Consider the following 21,636-nt stretch of genomic DNA (forward strand, 5'->3'; position numbering starts at 1 on the left):
ATTTTAGATTTGCCACTGAGCTACATTTAATTTAATATTCCTAATATCTGCGGATGATAGGGACAAATGTATCTACAAGCAGTAACAGCATTTTTGAATCACAACATGCGCAGTGTCAGTGGTGTATATGCTAACCTTCCCCAGACTGCAGCAATGAGCAAGACTGTACGGGAGCATCTCACCTAAGTCTAGTGAGTTAAGCCTTGGTTAGAGTAACTGTGTTAATGCCTCCTGCAGTTAAGTGAAAGCAGCTTGGAAGTCCAGGAGGAGATTTACCACATTCTAATTTTGTGTCCTTATCCGAGCCCCCTGGAACAGCCTCTCTCTCCATCAGCTACAAAGGCAGAATCAGCTTACAATATAAATTCAAAGGTAGGACAGATGAGCATTTCCCCCCTCTGCAAGTATCTCTGGATATGCTGCAATCGTTAAGGCAGAGATCTGGAACTGAGATGAGATCTGACTGTGATGGGATAGTTCTGCACCAGCAAACCAGGAAATGGGCTATTAGTGCTCAAAAATCTCTTAGAAAGAGTATAAAAGTGTATATACATATATACATATATAACACATAGTAGTATTAAGCCTAGAACAAATACAAGAACACAGAAAAAGCCTGTGACTAGATATCTGAACACAGGAAACAAGCACCATATGCCGTGCAGGAAAACATGCTGAGCAATGAATAAGCAGTGTGCCCTTATGGCAAGGAAAGCTAGGTGCTTAAGGAAAAGCTGCACTGGCAAAAAAAGAGCATAGCTGTCAAGTGCTTATTTCACTTTGTTCAACATAGGCATAAAGCCACAGCTGGAGCACTGTGTCTCCTTTTCAGCATCCTATTTCAAGAGACATGTTGACAATCTGGTGCAAACCCAGTGGAGGGCCACTAAGGTGGCAAGGGAGTGCCAGAATCAGGGTCCAGAAAGCCTGCAGAAGGGAAGATTAAGGGGCAGAGGGTCTCGTTTGCCACCATCCACCACTTAATGGGGAGGGGGGTATACAGAAGTTGGAGCCAGACCCTCCTCAGATCTGCAAAACAGGCAACAGGCACATGCTGCAGTGCTGCGGAAGGAAAAATTGCTTCCTTCATGAGAGCGGTGCAGCACTGGAACGGGTGCCCAGAGAAGCTGCGTGATGGCTGTCCTTGGCTAAACCCCACAGGGACAAGAGAGCTGCCCTCAGTGACATCGTCTAGTTTTGAAGTCAGCCCTGCTATGGACTAGAGACTTCCAGAGGTCCCTTCTTCCCCAATATATTTGATGGTTTGGTTTTATGACTCTAATCCCCCCCCCCCCCCCCCAGTAGTTTAAAGGAGCACAGAGGCATATGGCCAACCTCAGACCAGGAGGTCCTTTTTGGGGGTCTCCAGCCCTTACTACGTGTTTTTCAGACCAGTTTAGGGAACAAATGAGAGTACCAAGAGCACTCCCTTCTGCAAAACTTCCAGTGCTCTCTAGCGTTTTTTCTTTACAACTACAAGTATGCAGATTCTTCACATTTTTCCCCAGGAGGCAGAAATACAACCACGAGTGAATTTTTCTTGAACATATAATTTCACAATTCAAAAGCTAATTCTTTCAGTTACAGCTCTCTAGATCACCAGTGCTTGTTCATCCTGGGGCCAACTTACATGAAGCTAAGGGATTTGTTCTCAGCTTTCACTTGAGTCATTCTGTGGGAACTGGACGCTGTGCTTCAGTATTTATAGAATTTTTTATAAGGACTAGCTAGGAATCCATTAAGAAGACCATGCCTTTGATATTTTTCATAATGTACTATATAAAGTTTAAGTAAATATATTTTTGTCTAACAGAAGGAAACAGCTTAAATCCCAAAATATAAATGGTGATAAAATGCCTTAAAGAAGAGGAATATAATACATGACCTTACCACATCCAATATGAGGTAGTGGCCCAGTTCTCAGTTGCAGAGGGTCAAACTCAGCAGAACTACAGTGTGCTGCCTGGGGAGGCACAGAACAGGGAGGAGAGGCTGAACTCAGCCCCTGGAGAAGTTTCAGCAGTAAAGCCTGGATCTTGGTTGGTTTTCGACACAAGGTTCGCTCCCTACAAAAACACCGTGTAAAACTTTGTAGGGGAACAAACCCAGCAAGCTAACAGACTAACAGTTTGCTATGAACTAGGAGGCTGACCGCATGGCTTCTAGAGCTAGAAATTGGTGGCTGGGGAAAAAGCACATGGTGTTTCACAGGGAAGTACAGCTCACAGGGCTAAAGTCCTAAAGAATCAGGCCTGCTTAGACTGCCCTTGTGGTTTCAGCATAAAAATCTAGTGGTCAGCGGGATCTCAATTACCCCACGTGTATGGGAAAGCTCTTTTGTATTCTTCTGGTTTACTAGGCACAGCCAAACTGGTTGAATTTCTGTCTGAAATCCTGCGTACATAATGTGATCAAAAGTATGTAATAGGAACAAACCATATCCTGAGTTGATAATCTTTCATTTATCTGTTATTTAGCTTGTTTATTTTGCACCTTTAACAGTAATATTTGATCAGCTACATGAACTTTTCTGTTGGCAGGCAACATAATATTTCCTTCTGGCTGCAGCACATTTATTCAGCATGTTTCATTGTACATCTGTGTGCCTGCTGGGCTCCAGCAAAATTGGCACAGCAGTGAAAGCAAAGAAGCTGCTGAGCTCTCCAGGCTTGGCTGGATATCCTGATATAACTATTCTTTCACTTTGCAAGTATACCAGTCAGTTGACACTACACTTAGAAATACTGATGAATTTGTATTTCACAGAAAACTTGAATGGCATTCAGGAAGTTAAGGCACATGATGCAGAAATAGCAAGAGCAAACATTCAGATTACAATTCTCCATGTGTCTTTGAATGAACCACTTTCTACTGATACCCATACAATATTCAGATTACATCCATAGGAAAGGCTTAGTCACTGTTCTGCAGAAAGGCTGTGAGAGAACATGGAAAAGAACCAGAAGGCAGCCCTGTAACCCAGTAAATATGATTTTCACATTACTAGGAAAAGTGACAGGCTTTGATCCGTCCATGCAGGATTTTTCTGCACTTGTCTTGGCCTGAGCTGATTTCAGCTTGGTTTAGCTGTGATAGCAGCTGTCTAGCAGCCAGGGAACAATTGTATAACTTGTTTTTAGTTAGCTCTGTGAATACCACGTACAGTAAAGGTGTTGCTGACCCCCATAGACGGGCTACAGAGGCTATTGTGTATCTTTAACTAAGACAGTCAAACAAAGATAGTCAACTTCTAGTTGGAAACCAGTGAAAAAAGAGCAACTAAGCAGACTATGTTAGCAACCAAAGAAAAGGGAACTCCGGCTCAACCCAAGAATGAGAAAGAAAAAACTTATCTCCATCAACAACATAGCCCTCCTGAGAAACAACTTGGTGGACACCAGTCGATGACTCCACACACCCCGTTCTTCTCGTGGAAGACAGGTACCATGGACATGGGACTTGTGGGGCATTGCAGTGGTGAAGAGAACTCTACTAGGAAGTATATGTCAGCAATTTTAATGCAATATTAATGAGGCTTTTTCTGATAATTTGGACAGTATTATTGTAACTGGACTAATAATTTTTTTGTTATAGTCTGATTAGACTGTTACAGCCTTAGCTAGCCAAACAATGTTTTCTTGACTTTGTGTATAAGGTGTGCATTCCCCTTTGGACCCTAATAAGACTGAGTGTAACAAAGACTGCAAGCAGCTTTTCTGTGAAAGCCTTTCTGTGGATGGCAGTTTCCAGTGATCACAGAAGACCAAGAATGCAACTAATGTGTTCCTGTGGTCCTGGCAAGCATCTTGCTTATACTCCATCTCCATTTTATAGGAAGTGTTAGAATTGGGGAACGGGGTTGCTCAAGCACTCAGAGCCCAATTTTCATAACACAGATACTGACCAAGAGTTTGCAAACTTTAAAGTGTTAACACCAAAACTCTCCTGTAAAGAGATCAAGTGAGACAGCATATGGGCAATGTGGTCAGTGACACGTAGGCTAGATCAGGAAATTCAGATTTCAAAAGCAAAGGCAAGAAATTAAAAGCTGAAATAGGAGCCTGCTGAGTTAAAAAACTGAGAAAGTGAAACCTTAGAAGAGACTGAAGCTGTAGAGCAACATTATGTGCAAAGCAAGGCATGGACACAGCTCTTGCCGAAGCACCCTCTTGTGATGATGCTGACTTAGCGGATAATGATTAATGGTTTGATTGAGATAGTGACCCTTCCACACAGAAGTATAAAGCTAAAAGTCCACATGCCTCTGATGCTGAAGTGCTGCCAGTGTTCAGAGTGACTCCTGTATCACCCACCACTACCTGGGTTACTGTAAAAACAGAAGATGGTTACACAGAAGGGAAAGGAGAAAAACACAACCAGAGTCAGACTGAGTTGTTAGGGAAGAAATAATGATTACTGCTCATCAGATTCCAGAATAATTAAGAGCCTTGGCCCCAAAAGCAGATCCTTCAAACAAAAGACCTGTGTATTAAATGGCTTCTTAAGTTAGATGCTAATACTGGTTTAACCATGACTAACGAAGAGAATTCCTCTTGAGCATCTGCTACAGCTTCTGGGTAGACTCACAGAATAACTGATAGAGATGCAATCTTTGCAGTAGTAAATGATCATTATAAGTGGGTACATCACATTGTATTACACGTATTAGCGCAAGCCACACATAACAGTAGAAATGTATTTGGCATGGAAAAAGTTGTCAGCCTCTGCCCATAGTCTTCTAAACAATAGAGGCAGACAAGTCCCAAGTTATGACCAGGTTGCATTTGAACACTTGTGTATGGCCTAGCCCCAGGACATTAAACACAGCTATAAAGCAGGGAAGGGATCTTCAGGGGAACTTAGACAACACTGGCATCCACCCAAGACACGGAATTATAACAGTTGTGCTAGGAAGAGTCTGGAGGAGCCTGATTATCCACTACCATCTGCCCCATTGCAAAAAGAGCTCCACAATAGAGAGCCAGCTGAGAAACTGTAAGAACCTTTAGTTTTTGAAGCCATTGTAAAAACACAAAGGGACAGAGAAATGGTCAAGAACAGAACAGAGCAAATCACTATCACATTAGACTCAGAACAGATTAGTATAATGCAGATGATAAGGCCCCTAAATTATGATACTGCATTGAAGGGGTGGTTAAACAAAAGAAAAGTCCCATGCTTGACAGATAAGTATCTAGCCTGAGCAACAAACAAACAGTGAATCAGACTGAGCAGTGGGATCAACTATTGCTTGGATAGAATTAGCAAAAGAGATCCAGCAAGCAAGGAGAATTATGAGAAATGAGAAAAGGGGTTAATAACACACTGGCATTAGTCCAGCCTGTAACATTTGCTAACAGGGGACTGCAGCAGTGGAACTGGAGAAGGAGGGTAAGCCTGAAGCAGGGTGCTAGTAGGAGCGCCCAATGTTGCATGCACCTTGCATATGGAAAAGCAAGGAAGGATAAAAAAAGAGTAGTACAGAAGAACGAATAATCCATTTCAACCATAAGGGTATTGCTACTTATAGGGTGCATTGATTTGGTTTAGCTGGTTTTGCTTTCTTTTTTTTTGTTGTATATGTATATATGAAGTGGAAAAGATACAATACTGGGGTTTCTTAGTCAATTCCCATGACTGAAGTTAAAATCAAGACCATCATATTCATCTATGAATAATGGGGAAAAATGGAACCAATTGTAAGGTGTTCCCATCTCCAAGCAAGGGAAACCCTGTTTCTCTCAATGAGGATACACATACCTCCCATTAATAACAGTGATCGTGATGACTAATATATGATGTTTGTATTTGCAGCATAAACATACATGGATGTGATCCTGTGTGTTTATAAAACATAATAATTTAAGTGCTACAAAAAGGAAAGTTTAATCAATTAAGTACAGAAATAATTGCAATGGTAAATTTTATTTTAGAAGAATGTATGCTATTACATGTACATTTGCAACATTGGGACTGGGAAGACTGCATGTTTGTGTAGTGTTATATATGATGCCAGAGATATAAAACAGCTATCTAAAAGTGGATGCTTCTGGGCTAGGTAGAAAACAGATCATGGTGGAAACCAGAATTTCCTCACTTACAGAGATATAAAAAACTACACACAAGTATGACATACAACCATGCACCGATTTTATGAAAAAGACTTTTTGTTATCAAGGAGCTAGCCAGATAATCTTAGAAATGTATAACACCATTGCAATTGTGTGTTCATCAAGTGCCTACAAATTGTTGCAAATTATCTCATTGTGTATAATTTATCTGATAATATATGCATAAGTAAAGTAACGTCTACTGAAGGATGTGGTTTTAATTACATCATACCTATAGAAGCAACACTCATCTCACAGGAATCATTGAGATTCTATGCTATGTTAGGCTCAATGTCTTTTGGAATTGCCAAGCAATTTTCAACAATTTTCAACCAATTGCCAGAAATGCTCTAACACCCCACTCTTACACTGAAGTCTGACATGGTATAGAAGCCATAAAGAGAGAGGGTACTGTACACTGAGAAAATCACCAAATAAACTACATTACTACCACAGTCCAAAATGCAGTGGAAGTGCCTCTCGGAGTGATCTTCCTCACCTAGAAGAGTTTGGAACTTGGCTTTACATCCTAGAGCCATCATTTCAATCATTATACTGATTTTTCTTAGCTATAAAAATCAAATGTTAAGTATGTTATGGATATACATAACAATGAAGAACTACAGATTACTCTCAGACCTGTACAAGTTATCTCAAGGTAAGATCAGACAGAAAAGAGCAAATGTCTCTAAGGTCTGCTGCGTCATCCTGATCAGTAGCCTTAAGATGTAGAAGGGTTGCAACATCCATTTTTGAATTGCAAAAAGTGTCTGTGAAGTGGACTAACAAAAGGAAGGATTATAGCCCTGTAGCCCCATAAGTATGATTTTGCCATTTCTAGCATGCTAATAGAGCAAAGACATCATATCAGGCAACTAAATCTCATGTCCGAAATGAAGAAGTATTTATGGGTGGGGGTTTTTTAAGTACCAGGTTCTGTAACACTGAATGACATACATGAAATTAAACTTTTTTTAAAAAATACCAGACCTTGACTTTCTGTTGTGTACAGCTATGCTGTCTTCCCGTATTGGATCTCCAGTGGCGAGATCTGCAGGCTCATTTAAGTGCATAGCACTGATTATCACCTCTTCACCTGAAGGAAGTAGCAACAGCAACTTTTTGTCTGCTGTATGATCTAGTTGCCAGGCTGGTAAAAAGCCCCTCATTCTACCTGTGGTTTACACAACTCTCAGACACTATAAGTTACTTAAAATTAGTAAGCTGCTTATTTTAATAGCTGTAAGGGGCAATCAGTGTGCACAAAGACAGATTTTATACCTTCATCCTGAAAAGGAGAGAGACACAACCCTGAATCACAATGCATTGATTCATCACAATTCAGGTCAACAATTTCCCCTTCATTTTACATCAGATATCCTACCCATTGTAAAGCGGTGTAAACCTTCAAAGACCCTTCAAAGATGCTATTCACTTTCACTTTACAATATCTTAGATACCCAGAAGGACTGCACTCTTCTTGCAAATCCACTTGTACAGGGAGTGACAGTTATCAGCATGCATTTCTGTCAACTTGTAGGCAGCACATTTTTCTTCTTTCTTCCTTCCTTTTATTGTAAAACTGCAAGAGCCAAACAACAGACAGGCATGAGGACCATTGAAAAAATTTGTTTGCATATACAAAGAGTGATACCAGCAAGACTGGCTATTTTTGTCTTTATGCTGTCATTCTTTCGATTCTCTGACATACAGACAGGTTTTATTTGTTTAGTAAGCTTCACCCTTTCTCTGTTTCCCTACTTCTTATGCAGCTGTAAGTATAAAACTTACACAGCATAGGCACCTCCTAATAAAATTACTTCCTTTTCTGAGAGCTGTCAAGGAATTTCATTTTTCAACTGCATGTTTTGATCAGAATTCTGTACTGAGAAAAATTAGAATAGGCTGAGCTGCCTAACTGGAGTATGGGCCCTGATACCTTACTACTTCTTTCTCGTGGTCTAATGGCTGAACAGCCCAGGCACAGCGAGTGCAGAACACATCACAGAAGCCAACATAGATTCACTCCAGAATGAACCTACCTGTGCCCTGGATGTTTGGGATCATTGAGCCATACCCATCTTCCTTCCCTCTCATCAAAGCTTAATCCAGTCCAAACAAAGCCAATGTCTTTATCCTTCATTTTGTTTAAGAAATCCTGGAGAGAGGTATGTCTTTGAACTCTTATAATAATGACACTTCATAAAACTCCAGCATCAGTAATGTATAGTGGTAATTAATATTTTACAACCAGCAAGGCTTTCATGCCCAAAGATTCCAGAGAATGTTTCCAAGAAATTGAGGAGACACTCCCCCCCCCCCCCCCCAAAAAAAAAAAAAAAGAAAACACCAAATCCAAAACGACATGGAAACTCACTCAGATTCTCAATTGCAACCACTACTGTGGCTAATGATGGTAAGTGGAGCAACCAAGGAGCTAACCTTTGGCACCTTGCTGGCCCCAGGCCCATTCCACTAGCACATTTATTTTAGATGAGGATCAGGCTGATCTGAATTACAGGAGCTGAAGCTATTTCCTCTTTTCTTGCCACCTCACCCTCCTGGGTGCTGTAGAAGTGACTGTCTGAACCTGGTCATGTTTAAGGAAAATCAGGAGCACAAAAGAGACACACTACAGGTTAGGATTTGGTCCACAGAACTGCTTTTTCTATTGCCACAGACCTGGCACTGACATTTAAAAATGTACAAAGTACAGAGAAGCAGCTCCATCCCCCAAAGAAAGGCAACAGCCTTTATGACAGCTTAGTTCTGAACTAAGAATCCTTCAAATGCCAGCTGCTTCTTGCTGGAGATAATCCCTAGGCATACCATTGCATCTATTTAAATGAAATGTAGGCTGTTGGTCTTCTGTTTGACACAAATGTTTCTTAACATGCAGAAGCTAATCATCAGAGCACTTTCCACTGACAATGCCTTTTATGAGCGTATCTGGATTAGAAATGGCTTCTAACAATACGTGGGAAGCTATACTTTGATATGTGGATTCACAAGGTATAAGTAAAAAGAATATTTAAACCACAGAGTGCCTTACAAGCTTACCATTTCAGTCTCATCCTCTATAACCAGGAGCTCAGATTTTTTTCCTGAGCAATACTTTCTACTATTTTCCCAGGTGTCACGAGTTTCTGAGTAGAAATAACATCTCCCGCAATGCAGCTTCCAGCCAATGGGGCAGAGTTCACATCTGGAGTCTGTGAAGAGTTTGGGGTGAAGGGATTTTTGTCATTTTTTTTTTTTTTAAACAACCGGTATCATTATTATTGCCTCCTGCTTTTTCTGCAGCTTTTGAATAAGTGAGTAAAGAAGCTTTAAACCAGGGGCAGGGCAGAAATTGTGATGGTATAGCTCATTTTAAGAAAGCACGTTGTCCCTGCTGTACAGTGATAATAAGGATAGTCATTCTTTGATTAGGGATCACTCTGTGCCTTTAAATATTTCAGAACTCTAGATAATTGTGCTAAATATTTTGCATAATAATTGGGGTAAAAGCCATGGATAAAATCCCAGCTCTGCTGAAATCATCGGGAATAGCACAATTCAATGGCATCCATGGAGAAATAACAAAGACCTTCAGTAACACTGCTCCGCTTTTATTCTTTGCTTTAACTAAAATTTTCAAGGATGGAACTCTAAAAGAGATCACTTTATACATCTTTATCAATATAAACATGCTTATTTTGGTATCTAAAGGTCAATTCCTTTGTGCAGGTGTTTATTTTCATATTAATCTTTTCAAGAGCTTCAAACCATTTATACTACTATGAGCGAGACTTTATCTCCTTACCATTTGTATGCATGCATAAGCTCTCCTTTAATGTAGTCAGTAAGCTGTTTTCATTAAGATCTTCCTCAAAGGTACTGTCACTTTCAGAAAGATTTTCTCTGGGCTTCCACATGTCACTTGATAGCAAGTCACCTGGACAAGAATCTCCAACATTTTAATGTAAAGCTCACAAGCAAACTGTATAGAAACCCCATAGTATTTTTCCATGGATAATAATAGGAGCTTTAAGTGGAAACTCAGATTGCTCTTTTGTCCTTCCAACTCTCCTGTAAATGGAGGTGGAGAGTTGAGCATCCAAATCATATACATTAAACAAATACATGAGGTGACTGACTTCACAAAGACAGTGAAGAGTCCATTATCATCACACTTTTGACAACATGGTATGCAACAGTTGTCTTTCAAATAACATGGTTGTGCCTTTGATTTTCCAGTTCCCAAAATTTGCATTGAGCTTATTTCAGAAAAGAATGGGTTGATGTGAGAGGGCAGGATTCGCATCCAGAGAAAGGGAGAGCAGCTGACTCTGCAGAATAGTTATGCCCAGAAGTGCTTCTGAATTCTCATTTTCTCCTGTGTTCTCAAGTGATTTTGATGTGCAAAGTGATTTGGACGTCCAGAAGCAGGCTTAACATTGGGACTACCAGGCCAAGATTTTCTAAAGGAGGAAACTAAAATTAGACTCCTTGATCAATATTCAGATGCTTGTTGATGGCAACCTAAAAACTTGTTCAATTTGCTTGACCAGGGCAACTGCAACCATTTCTCTCTGATGTCTAAGTTTAGATGCTCAGGGATAATGGTACAGGTCTGTGCTGGATAGGTAAGATCTGTACACACATGATCAATGCTGGCAGTGACCCAGGGCTTCTGCACAAATTCTGTGGACAATGCAAAGGCCACTTTTATAAACTCAGAGGCATACATTTTTATTTCTGTTCAGAGAGGTCTTTTCCAACTATGTGTGCTGTCTTCCAGCCTCCTATCTCACCCATCCCTGAAGTCTGGCTCACATTCCCATTGTACATGCCAGGGAGGACTGGCTGAGACTTAAGGTAAGCAACGCAGGGCATCAGGACGTAAAGACCGGCTGTGAGGATGAGGGGAGGCGGAGATAGCAGGGGTTCCAGTTGTACCATTATACCTGGAGTGAGTTCTGATTCATTACTAAAAGAGTTTTTCCAAATTGATGGATAGATGGATTCTTTGGCTAGAAACCTTGGTGGTTTGTTTAGTTTTGGAAAGGAATAGGAGGGACTTTCAGATTGGGGGACTGGAAAATGAGAAAGACTCCAGCGCTCTTCATACACCCCAAACATGCAACGGTTCTCTGAAAGCCACTGACCTTCTGCAGATCCACAGCCCCAAAATGCCACTGACTCCCTCCCACCTTCATCAGAAACACAATAACAGAAAGCATGACTGGTCTTGTCACCTTATCAAAACAGTTTGTTTGCAAAACTTGTTTAAGTTAAGGATTGATACATGTTGGTTTCGCAGGAATTAAAGCAAAACATTTCACTTGGTCACTCACATTGCTGAATTAATGTGATCACAGCTCCCAGAAATACAACATTCAGAAATCCTGAGAAAGCAGCAAGATACCGCAAGCCTGAAGAATTAGAGGGAAGTTCTGAAAGAAATAAGAGGGTTTTACAAACACAGCATGATTTGTTACCCAGGACATAAAACTGGGTTTCTCTAGACATCTTTCAGGCAGAACGTCCATCACTGTCACTTTGCCATGTGCTTTGTCTCAGTTGCTTTTTCCCTTCTGGTTGCCTCCTGCATACCAAGGGGTTCTTGCTTCTAATAAACTTTCATTTATGAAAACTTTTGGGGGGCTTGAATTTTCTCATGCTGTCTTCACTGTTTGCCAGTTCACCTGAAGTTTTGAGTGGCTACTGAACAGTTTCTGCTTCTTCATAGCAGGGGGATGTCATTTGCAGATATCCTGAAGACCGTTAGTTATCACAGCAACCACTTAACAAACATTGCAAAAGAAAACCTCACAAACTTAGTGAAAAAGGAAGAACTGAAGTTCCTAACAGTTGCAGAGAAAGAGGTGTATATAACATGTAAGAACAAAAATGAGGTTCTAGGGCTATGAATACCAACACTATGAATCAAGAAAGGACCAGTAGATTCTCTGAGAATTAAACTCTGTAACTCCAGGACCCGCTAATTAGTTTTATCACCTGTACACTAGATGCCAAGTCAAAGGCCTTAGCAAAGTTCACACTATAATTTGGAGATCTTTTTTTTTATTGAGTCCTTGATGTTCAGCTAATCCCACCTGGAAAATTACTACAAAATGTTTGAAAAATTAAGTAGCAGTGCATTAAACAGGGCTTCTTTGCAGACTGGATGCTTGATTAAGGTCAGTGAATAGCAATGCAAAAATAAGCTTCCTTGCAACTCAAAGAAAATGACTTTTAATTAGAATCAGAAAAGCCTGGGCGTGCAGTTATGGTGAATCTTCCTTCTCAGTATTACCCAATGGTCTTAAAATTTATTCTTGTAGGATTGCCACACTCCTGCCATACCACCTCCTAGTGAAACCCACTGCTTCCGTTTGCTCACTCACTTTATTTCAGGATTTCTACATATCTTGACATAGAATCACAGAACTATGTAGGCTGGAAAGAATGTCAGGAGGCCATCTAGTCCAGACTCCTGCTTAGGGTGGGTCAGTTTACAGCAGGTTTCTCAAGGCTTTGTCCAGCCAATTTCTAAATATCTCCAAGGATAGGGATTTCACAGCCTTTCCAGGCTCCTGCCCTAGTATTTGACCACCACCACAGTAAGAAAAATTTTCTTGTATCGAATTGTAGTTTTCCATGTTCCAACTTGTGTCTTTCAATGTGCACTTTCAAGAATAGTTTGGTTCTGTCTTCTCTACACCTTCCCATTCAGCAGTTAAACAGAAAGGTAAGACTCCCTTCAGCCTTCTCCGCTTAGGGCTGCACAAAGCCAACTGTCTCAGCCTCTCCTGTGTCACTTCTCCAACTCACTCACTATCTCAGCAGCCCTCCACTGGACTCATTCCAGCAGGTTGTCAGTGTGCTTTTGGAAGGGGTAGTGATATAGTTAATGTAGGCTGCAATACAGCAAAGCTTTTTAAAATAACTGAGGCATAAAAGATGTTCTGTGATACCTCAAATGATTCCTTGGAGCAGGAAGAACAGATGGAAGTTGCCCAGCTATGCAGGAAATGTCATGTTAATTTTTCTTCCTAGCTTTCTAACATTAGTGTTTTCAGGAAATACTTTGTGAATGTTCTTCTAGAAAGACCAAGGCATAACACACTGTTCTCTTTGTCCAAACTTAACTTCATGGGAAAAAAGATTTTACATGCAAACCTTCCATGAATTAGGACCCAGGAATAAAGTCAGAGAATAACAGAAGAATGATTTTCCATTTCATGCAAATGGCCATTCTTGGAAGAGAAAACAGGGTGCCAAACTGTTATACCTTGTTGAGAACTTGTTCTCTGACTAGTTAATAATATCAGGAAGTACCCCATGGAAGTATCCTTTAAAAGCCATTACATTTCAAATGCTGGTGGTCCAGATCAGATGTGAATCAGCTGTTTGAAAAGTTCTCTGCTTTTAACACTGTTATTTTCTCTGCTTTTAACACTGTTATTTCAAAAATGTAATGCATGGATCTGTATTTCAAATCATGAAATGACTTGAACTTTGTGCTACGTGATAAACTCATTTCCACTAACAATTTCACTTCATGTCTTGTTTCTAGCTATCACTGTTTTGCACAGAGGTCAAACGTCTTTTTTCCTCATTTGTCTATTCAATCATACTTACTTGGGAAATGCTGTATCTGTGACTAGTCATCTTTAAATATTCAAACAGCTAATCACCACTGTTTTTATATCGCCACCCTATTCATATTGACTTGGTTTCAACTGGGATAGAGTTAATTTTCTTCTTAGTAGCTGGTACAGTGTGTTTTGGATTTAGTGTGACAATAATACTGATAACACACCAATGTTTTAGATGTTGCTAAGTATTATGTAAGTATATGTAAACAGAATGCAGTACTTTTCGCTAGCTATGCAACATGTTATGGTTAAGCATCTGTGTGCATTTCCTTCTTCCTTTGGGTGCTATGCAGTGATTTTGACATAAAAAAGGCAATTAGGATATCTGGGGTCTAATCGTAACTCTACCATGATTTGCACAATGGCTAGACTGCAGGCAAGACGGTAACAGTGACTCCTGTAAATACTCAGATTAGCACTCAGCTACCCAGGGTGAGCTCTGGTAGCAGCAATAACCACAGAGCTGACAACGCAGCATGGGGTAATAGCTCAGCGTTTGCCCAGCTTCCCAAGACAGCTCTGCAGCTTGCACCACTGGCAAGACCGGATGGGACTGCAAGGTGGAAGGGGAGCTCTGCATTGTGGTCTTCCTTCTGTACCACATGAACTGGCACAGATACTGCACTAGATTACGCCAATGAGGCATTGCAACCATTTCTAACCACTCCAGCAAATACGCTTCTGTAGTCCATATGTATATCATGCTACCATGATGTATGTGTGTCTGGTGTAAAGCTAGCTCGCACACCTTTCACTACAAGCAGAGACTCAGCTTGCAGTACATTCTTTAACAACCTAAATTAAAGCACTGTTCTCTTCTGCTGCCCTGTCGTGTCGTGCTACCCAATCATGCAGGTAGACAATGAAGACAGAGCATTTTAAACCTGGCTTTGTCACTGTGTGCTCTGCATGTTTGTGCTCACATACCATTCTGTGTATGTGCCGCAATACGCTTTGTCTGACTTATGGAAATATTCAGTCTACTCCATTACAGCAATGTTTTTGTGCAATTTGACAAATATTTTAAAGATCATTGAAAATTCTTAGTTAAATAAATATTAGCTTTTATGATCAGTTTTCTGTTTGGTTTTTTTTTTTTTAATATTGCTGGTTCTGTGCTTTGACTACAGTTGGGAACAGGCTCTCAGCTAAGTTGTAATAATAGACAAACCGGCACAATTTACGTCAATAAAATTGCACACAGTTTATCCTGCCATACTGAGTAACTGAAGTTGGCTCTTGCTTTTTTTCTATTAAAAATTGTTCTCACATAAATGTGCAGCCAGGATTTCTCAGGAACTGATCATCATAGCTAATTAACTCTTTGGAAACTGGATGTCTAATTGCTCTGAAGACTTGCTATTTATGATCTGAGAAGCTCTTCCCTGGGACTCTTAAAAGAAATAAAGGTTAGCAAGGGTGAGCTTCAAAGACTTCCAGCATACATCATTGTACTTTCTCCCATGCTGTTCCTGACACTTTTGACAAAATCCCCAGAAGTTGTTGCAAAAGCTTACCAGACAGTAAGTTACTGTCTTACAGTTTTCATCTAAATTATTCTTAAATTCGTCTTAGCTGTGATTCCTGAAAACAAAACAAAAAGAACCCAACCAAAAGCCCCAGAGAAAACTTAAATGGCCAATGAGCTGAGACCACTGCCAAACTTGCTGCCAGCTACTGCCTCATGTTTTTCTTAAATGCCTCTGTCTTTTAGTCTCAATTTTGTAACTGGGACTGTCAGCACCAGTACTTCAGGTCTGTTGGTACTATTAGTACTGCATTTTATCTACTGTCCATCATATTTCTCTGTATACTGCCATGTATCATTGGCAACTTTAGTAGCACCAACTAAAATTTTGGCAGATTTGTGGGTTTTTTTATGATAAGTCAAATATGAGATTTGTCATTTACAGAATAAGCCTGAAGGCATACCATAAATGCTTATATGCTCACCTGCATTGGAGCTTTTCTTCCTTCCTTTGAAATGAAGTTCTGTGTAACCCTCTTCATTCTCCATCTCAAGGTCTTTTTATCACTTCTTCCTGTTGAAGACTATTTGACTGTTAGTGTCAAAGTAGGTTATGAGAAATGCTTCAAATGAGTGTGGTAAACAGGAAGGGGACAGCGGATAGCCATTTGTGCTTTTAGCTGAAGCCATGCAGTAGCAGGACTATGAAAAGGAACTTAACAGTATAAACTGCACAGACAAGTGAACTCTTTTTCTCTTCTTTTTCAGTTCCTCTTTCTCTGACAAATTCCAGCCCCTTCTAACAGATACTAACACCCCATTTTCTCCAATGCAATATCCCAGTCCTCCAATGCAGTCTTTCGATGCACGCACACTCTTGCATGAGAGAATAGATTTGAGTCCCTCAAGCCTATTTCACTGGACTGATAGACTTTTCTCATTTACTTTATATTAAAATCAGCTGTTTCAGTTTCTGTGTTTTTCTCAAATGCTGAGAATTAATCTTGCTTTACCAAAGGAAGATTGTGTGTGTATGTCTCATTAAATAGATGGAAATAGCATTTAAATACATGTATTCATCTTTGGTTCTGCTTTGTGCCTGTCCACTTGAGCAACTGTTCATAGACTGAGCAACTTATGACTTTCTTTAAAAGGAGACTGAAGCAGATCTGTTCAAACATCACAGTTTGCAATGTTCCTGTTGCACTTCAAAAGGGAAAGCCTGGGCTTTATGTATCAGCAAGGAGGTGTTTACTTTTAAATTACTGTGCAAGGTCTTTTCCAAGCTGGGGATTCTAGCAAGTTCTTGGTGCTCTTTGAAGTGCTAGTCTGGAATCTTTCTTTCTGGAAATTGAGGATTCAGCAGAAAGTTGAAAAGTTGGGGGTTTTTTTCTCCAAAATGGTTATAATGATTTCTGGCTGTTGTCAAATTCACCAGGTTTTAACCAAGGGGTTTTCTGGGTCAGGACTACATCCTGGCTTCACCTTTAATGTGTCCATATAGTGTCTAGTGGTGATACATCATGGGAGACATAGACCATTATGTCATTAGCTGTAGCAGGCAATTAAATACTAGTGTCCTAAACACTTCTCTCAGTTTGGAGGAATATAAATGCATCCAGAGCATTAGACAAATTATTCACTGATTGCTTAAACAGAACAGCTGTGATTATTAGCAATGGTCATTTAAGCTTGGAAACCAAAGTAACTTTACCTCAGCTTCTGTATTGTGATTAGTACCTGAAAGCCAGGGTCAAGCTGTATGCAGTACAATCACATACCTCAAAAAAAAAAGTGATCTCCAGAGAAGTCTTTCAAACACAAACATACTACTTGAGGCTGATAGATCAGTATGAAACAAAGGTACTGAGTGACCAACAGATATAATCTCTGTTTCCACAAAGTGGTAGAACTTACCATGCAGCATCACAATGCTAAATAACTCTCCTGTATCCGGTGCGGACAAACTCTTGCAGTGTTACCAGCTTTCTGAATCATTTTCTCAGAAGATGCTTGGAGGACAAAGTTTGAATATGCAGTTTTTAACTGTTTCTAGAACAGCACTCGAATGATGTACATGCTATAGCTTTTACGTCCACCAGATGCAACAGTTGGTCTAAAAAAAGATACAACTCCAAACAAGTCTTACTTCACTTAACATGCTTAGATTCTTCTGCATCCAGCCCCACAACAGATATATGGAACTTACTGTAAAGTAAACAGGAACAACACAGAAACTAAGGGTTCACAACCTGATATATTTCTTTATATGATGCTTTTTTTTTTTCCCTGTCATGGTTTCAGGACCTGTGCAGTGGTTTTTTAAATGCATGGCTTCAACTGCACTGGAATTACATGCACATATCAGTCATTTTTAACCCAAAGCTTTTTGGGAACTCATTTCTAACAGGAAGGTGGAGCCTCTAAAACCCCAAAACTTCTTCCGCAAACAACATTTCATATTCGCAAGTTCTAGATTACAATTATTTTGTAAATATCTATTTCCAAATCTATGTTTGAGGAGGTATTACTGGTTTTAAACTAAAATAAAACCCAATATGAAATAAGAAGAAACACAAGATGAATCTTCACACACTTCATCAGCAAAGAAAAGCTCAAAGGAAGTTTTCTCCCTTTTCATTCTCATTGGGCAGATTTCTGGAATAAGACTCTGTCATGAATACTTGTCTATTAAGGTGCAGACCACTGCTTTCTTTATGCACACCCCCTTCCTCGCTAACAAGCATCTAGACGCAGCTATATCATCTGGCTACGCAGAAATATATTCTCCCAAGCCCTTTGCTTCCAGTGTTTAAGGAAGGATAAAGGGACGTATGAAGACTACAAAAAAGCTGCCCTGAGACCCCGAGGGCACCACCAGCCCTGCCTGTCCCCGTCCCAGTCCCCGGGGCTCCCCCCACCCTGCCCACAGCCCGGGACCCCATGTCAGCCCCCCCAGGATTCCCCCTGCCTGCCCAAGGCCCAGGACGCCATGTCAGCCCCCCAGGGCCGTCAGCCCCTGCCCCAGCCATGCCGTAGCAGGCCCACGTCATGGCCTGCCCGGCCAGCGGCTCCGCCAAGCTGGGCCCACCTGCAGGCCCACGTCGTGGCCCCAGGGGGGTGCCCCATGCCCGGGGCTGGGGCTGCCCCAGGCCCAGGCTGCCAGGCCCTTCCCTGCCACCACCGCTCCCGGTCCCTGACCCCTCTGCAGCACCCTGACACAAGGGTCGTTCTGCTGGCAATGGCGCTTTTTGAAGGATTATATTTGTTTATTGCTGTCTTGGGTTTTGGTGCCCAGGTGCCGGCAGCGGTGGCTGCAGGGGCGGCCTCTGTGAGGAGCAGCCGGGGCTGCCCCGTGCCGGACACGGCCCGGTCCAGCCGGCTCCAACCCACCCACCGCAGGGCACGGCCGAGCCCCTCGGCCAAGGTGGTGGCTCCTGGGGGAAAACATATATAAGGAAGGGCAAAAATGCCACGCAGGCAGAGAGGAGTGAGAAAAAAGTGTGAGAAACAGCGCTGCAGACACCAAGGGGAGAGCAGGAGGAGGCGGAGGAGGTGTTCTAGGTGCCCGAGCAGAGATTCCCCTGAAGCCCCTGGAGAGCCCACGCTGGAGCAGGTGTTTCCCTGCAACCCCTGGAGAGGACCCATGCCAGAGCAGACATCCACACTGCAACCTATGGAAGACCCCACGCCAGAGCAGGTGGATATTTCCTGAAGGAACTGCAGCCCATGGAGACTCCATGCTGGAGCAGGTTCTCATGACGGGAATCGTGGTCTATGGAGGACTCACGCTGGAGCAGGTTTATCCTGAAGGACTGCAGCCCGTGGAAGGACCCACGCTGGAGGAGCAGAACAGTGTGAGGAGGAAGGAGAGGCAGAGAGAAGCTGTTATGGACTGACCCCATAACCCACCATTCCCCATCCCCCTGTGCCACTCAGGGTGGTGGCTGGCAGCGATAGTGGAGTCAGGAATAAAGCAGTGAAGTTGAGCCTGGGAAGAGGGAGCAGGAGGAAAGTGTTGCTTTAATCTTTTTGTCTTCATTTCTAACTATCCAAATCTAGTTCAATTTGCAGTAAATCAACTTTCCCCAAGTCAAGTCTGTTTTGCCCATGATGGTAACTGGTAAGCGATCTCTCTGCCTTTATCAGGACCCACAAGCTTTTTTGTCTTATTTTGTCCCCTGTCCTTTCAAGGAGAGGGAATGAGAGAGTGGCTGGGTGACCATCTGGCAGCCAGCCAAGGTCAACCCACCACAATCATCTTACCAGTATATATTATTTTTGTTTTTCCTTTTTTTCTTGTATATTTGCAAAGCTATGTAAAACTCTAGTAAATCAAAGGCAGTGGATCCTGTGGTTGTCTCAGGAAGCTCTTAAAAAGAATAGCAAGGGAGTACCCATGGAAATAATGACAGAAATTGATTCCTAGGTGGATTATCCTCCTGCATAGGAACAAACCAGTTTTAAAAAGTCAAGTATCTGGTAAATACACTGTTTGAATATTATAGTCTTTTGTTTCACTTGTACTAAATCCCCTTTACACTCTTAAACTAGTTTTTTAAAGTTTGGAGTAGAAGTATATCTACACATAAAGATTGCAGAAAACCCACCCAAGGAAAGGAAAAACAGAAAAACAGTCTTTCAGGCTAAAAAGAATAACATCCCCCCTCAAAAATTAACCAAGCAATTGATGCATATATGCAGTACACAGTCAATAATGATACAGCCAATTAACATGCATAATAAATCCTATGTAGCAGCAAAATATTAATCTTCGAGCAGCCCTTCTTGCTACAGTATTTTCAAGGATCTGGGTTTTTGACATCATTCTGCCAAGGGTGGCATTATTATTAGTTTTGTGTACTGGAGCAACACTGTCCTGGAACAGTGAGTACCATACAAATGTATGACAAGATGGTGATTTTACCTTGTCAAAGCTTATTAGCTACTTCTACAAAAAGATATGCCAATGAGATCGATACAGAAGGAATATGGGGGAGCATGGAGAACACAAGAAGTGTAAGCCAATAATGCTGTGAATGATGGGTGGTGATCCCATAAAAGTTAAGCTAAGCTGTTACTGAGGTTTTAGTTCCACGGTAGTAGAGGAGAGCTTTGGGAAAGTACCAGAAGAAAGTCAAGGAGTAAGACATTTACAGGAAGTGTCTTCCAGCTGTGGCAGAGGCCAGAGGGGAAAACACAGAGCTGCTTATTAAATAAGTTAGTAAGTTAAGTTAAGCTCAAGGTTGTTCGCAGGTTGGCAGTAGAACCCAATACCGATGTTGCAGGGATGAAGGTAAGAGACAGCCTTGAAAATGTAGATCACTGTCTCAACAGAAGGATGAAGCATGCAACTTGGCTCCAAACATCAAGCCAGGGCAGCAATCCAGGAAAATGTAGGCACAGTTATATTTAATCATGAGTGTCCACATGGATTTTTTTGAGTATATGTGTACTTACAGTTGAGGTGCACAGTATTTTACAAGATCGCAAAACTAGTTCCTCTTATTTTTGCAAGCTCAGAGAACTGGCTTTGTCTTTCTTTCATCCTGCCTCTTGTTTCTCAAACAGACTTCACATTTCGCATTTTATTTCAGCAAAAAGAAAACTTCAAAGCTACCACTTACATGCATATATAAAATGCTGTATCATTTCCTTTTCTTTTGTGAAGTCCAATCTATGCTTCTAACTGAAAACAAGAGCCTTCAAATTGAATTCTGGGAAAGGCAAACAAGCATCCTTTCTTGGCAACATGGTGTTGTGAATCCAAGTCAAAACCACTTGGGTTTTTTCTTTATTTTGGAAGGATATTTATATTCCTTTTACTGAGATGATAGATCTGGACGATGCTGGCAGACCTAAACAAATAGGCAGGAAAAGCTATGAAGAGCAAGAAGCCAACCCAGAAAGGTAGGTGTTGAAATGAAGCAAAAGGAGAGGACCATAAATTCTATAAAATTCAATATGAAAACACAATAAAGCAAAACAAGAAAGAGACTAAGCAGCAGCTTGCAAGAAACATAAAAATAACAAATCCCCCCTTCTTCAGGAGCAGGGAACCTGCCAAAAGGTCTGTAAGGCAATAGATGATCAGCTTATAGATAAGGGCACACAGTGGGGCGGGGGGTAGGAGGGTAGGTGGGGAGGGTATCAGTGCTTTTTTTCATGTGTATTTGCTGTGGAGGAACTTGGGGAGGTTCCCATACTAGAATCTTCTTCATGGACAGCACAAGAGGCTGTGTCTCAATTCAGAAGGTCAGTGCAAGAGGTTATGAAACAAACCAGCAAAATTAATGGGCCCAAATGGGTAAGGTCAGATGCTATTCATCCAAGACTTCTAAAGCAACTCACCAAACAGACAGCCAAGCTGCCAAGAGTGGTATGCAACTTGCTTAGGAATTTCCTCATGTCA

The 21,636-nt window shown here is 41.3% G+C and overlaps 1 protein-coding gene across 2 annotated transcripts; it reads right to left on the minus strand.

The window, feature by feature from the left end:
- Window positions 1-5,898: 5,898 nt before the first annotated feature.
- Window positions 5,899-15,891, minus strand: LOC128143432 (killer cell lectin-like receptor subfamily F member 1). 2 transcript variants are annotated; one of them, XM_052790633.1, is made up of 6 exons: window positions 15,710-15,891; window positions 11,450-11,548; window positions 9,916-10,047; window positions 9,171-9,322; window positions 8,153-8,268; window positions 5,899-7,692 (listed from the first exon to the last, which is right to left on the minus strand). In XM_052790633.1, exons 1-6 carry the CDS (start codon window positions 15,771-15,773, stop codon window positions 7,563-7,565), a joined length of 693 nt encoding a protein of 230 aa, XP_052646593.1. In that variant the 5' UTR covers window positions 15,774-15,891; the 3' UTR covers window positions 5,899-7,562. The 2 variants fall into 2 exon arrangements, with proteins under 2 accessions (XP_052646593.1, XP_052646594.1); XM_052790634.1 differs by lacking the exon at window positions 11,450-11,548.
- Between the last annotated feature and the right edge of the window lie 5,745 nt (window positions 15,892-21,636).

This window comes from Harpia harpyja, chromosome 6 (genome assembly GCF_026419915.1).
Source record: "Harpia harpyja isolate bHarHar1 chromosome 6, bHarHar1 primary haplotype, whole genome shotgun sequence".
Classification (NCBI taxonomy): Eukaryota; Metazoa; Chordata; class Aves; order Accipitriformes; family Accipitridae; genus Harpia; species Harpia harpyja.

Excerpts from the sequence above, each read along its gene's own strand:
- LOC128143432 (XM_052790633.1), bottom strand. The coding sequence starts at position 15,773 with ATGGAGAATGAAGAGGGTTACACAGAACTTCATTTCAAAGGAAGGAAG. Across the intron at positions 10,048-11,449 it reads GATCACATTAATTCAGCAAT|GTGACTTGCTATCAAGTGAC; the intron begins GTGAGTGACCAA and ends ATTCTTGTCCAG. Across the intron at positions 8,269-9,170 it reads TAGAGGATGAGACTGAAATG|GATTTCTTAAACAAAATGAA; the intron begins GTAAGCTTGTAA and ends ACCTCTCTCCAG.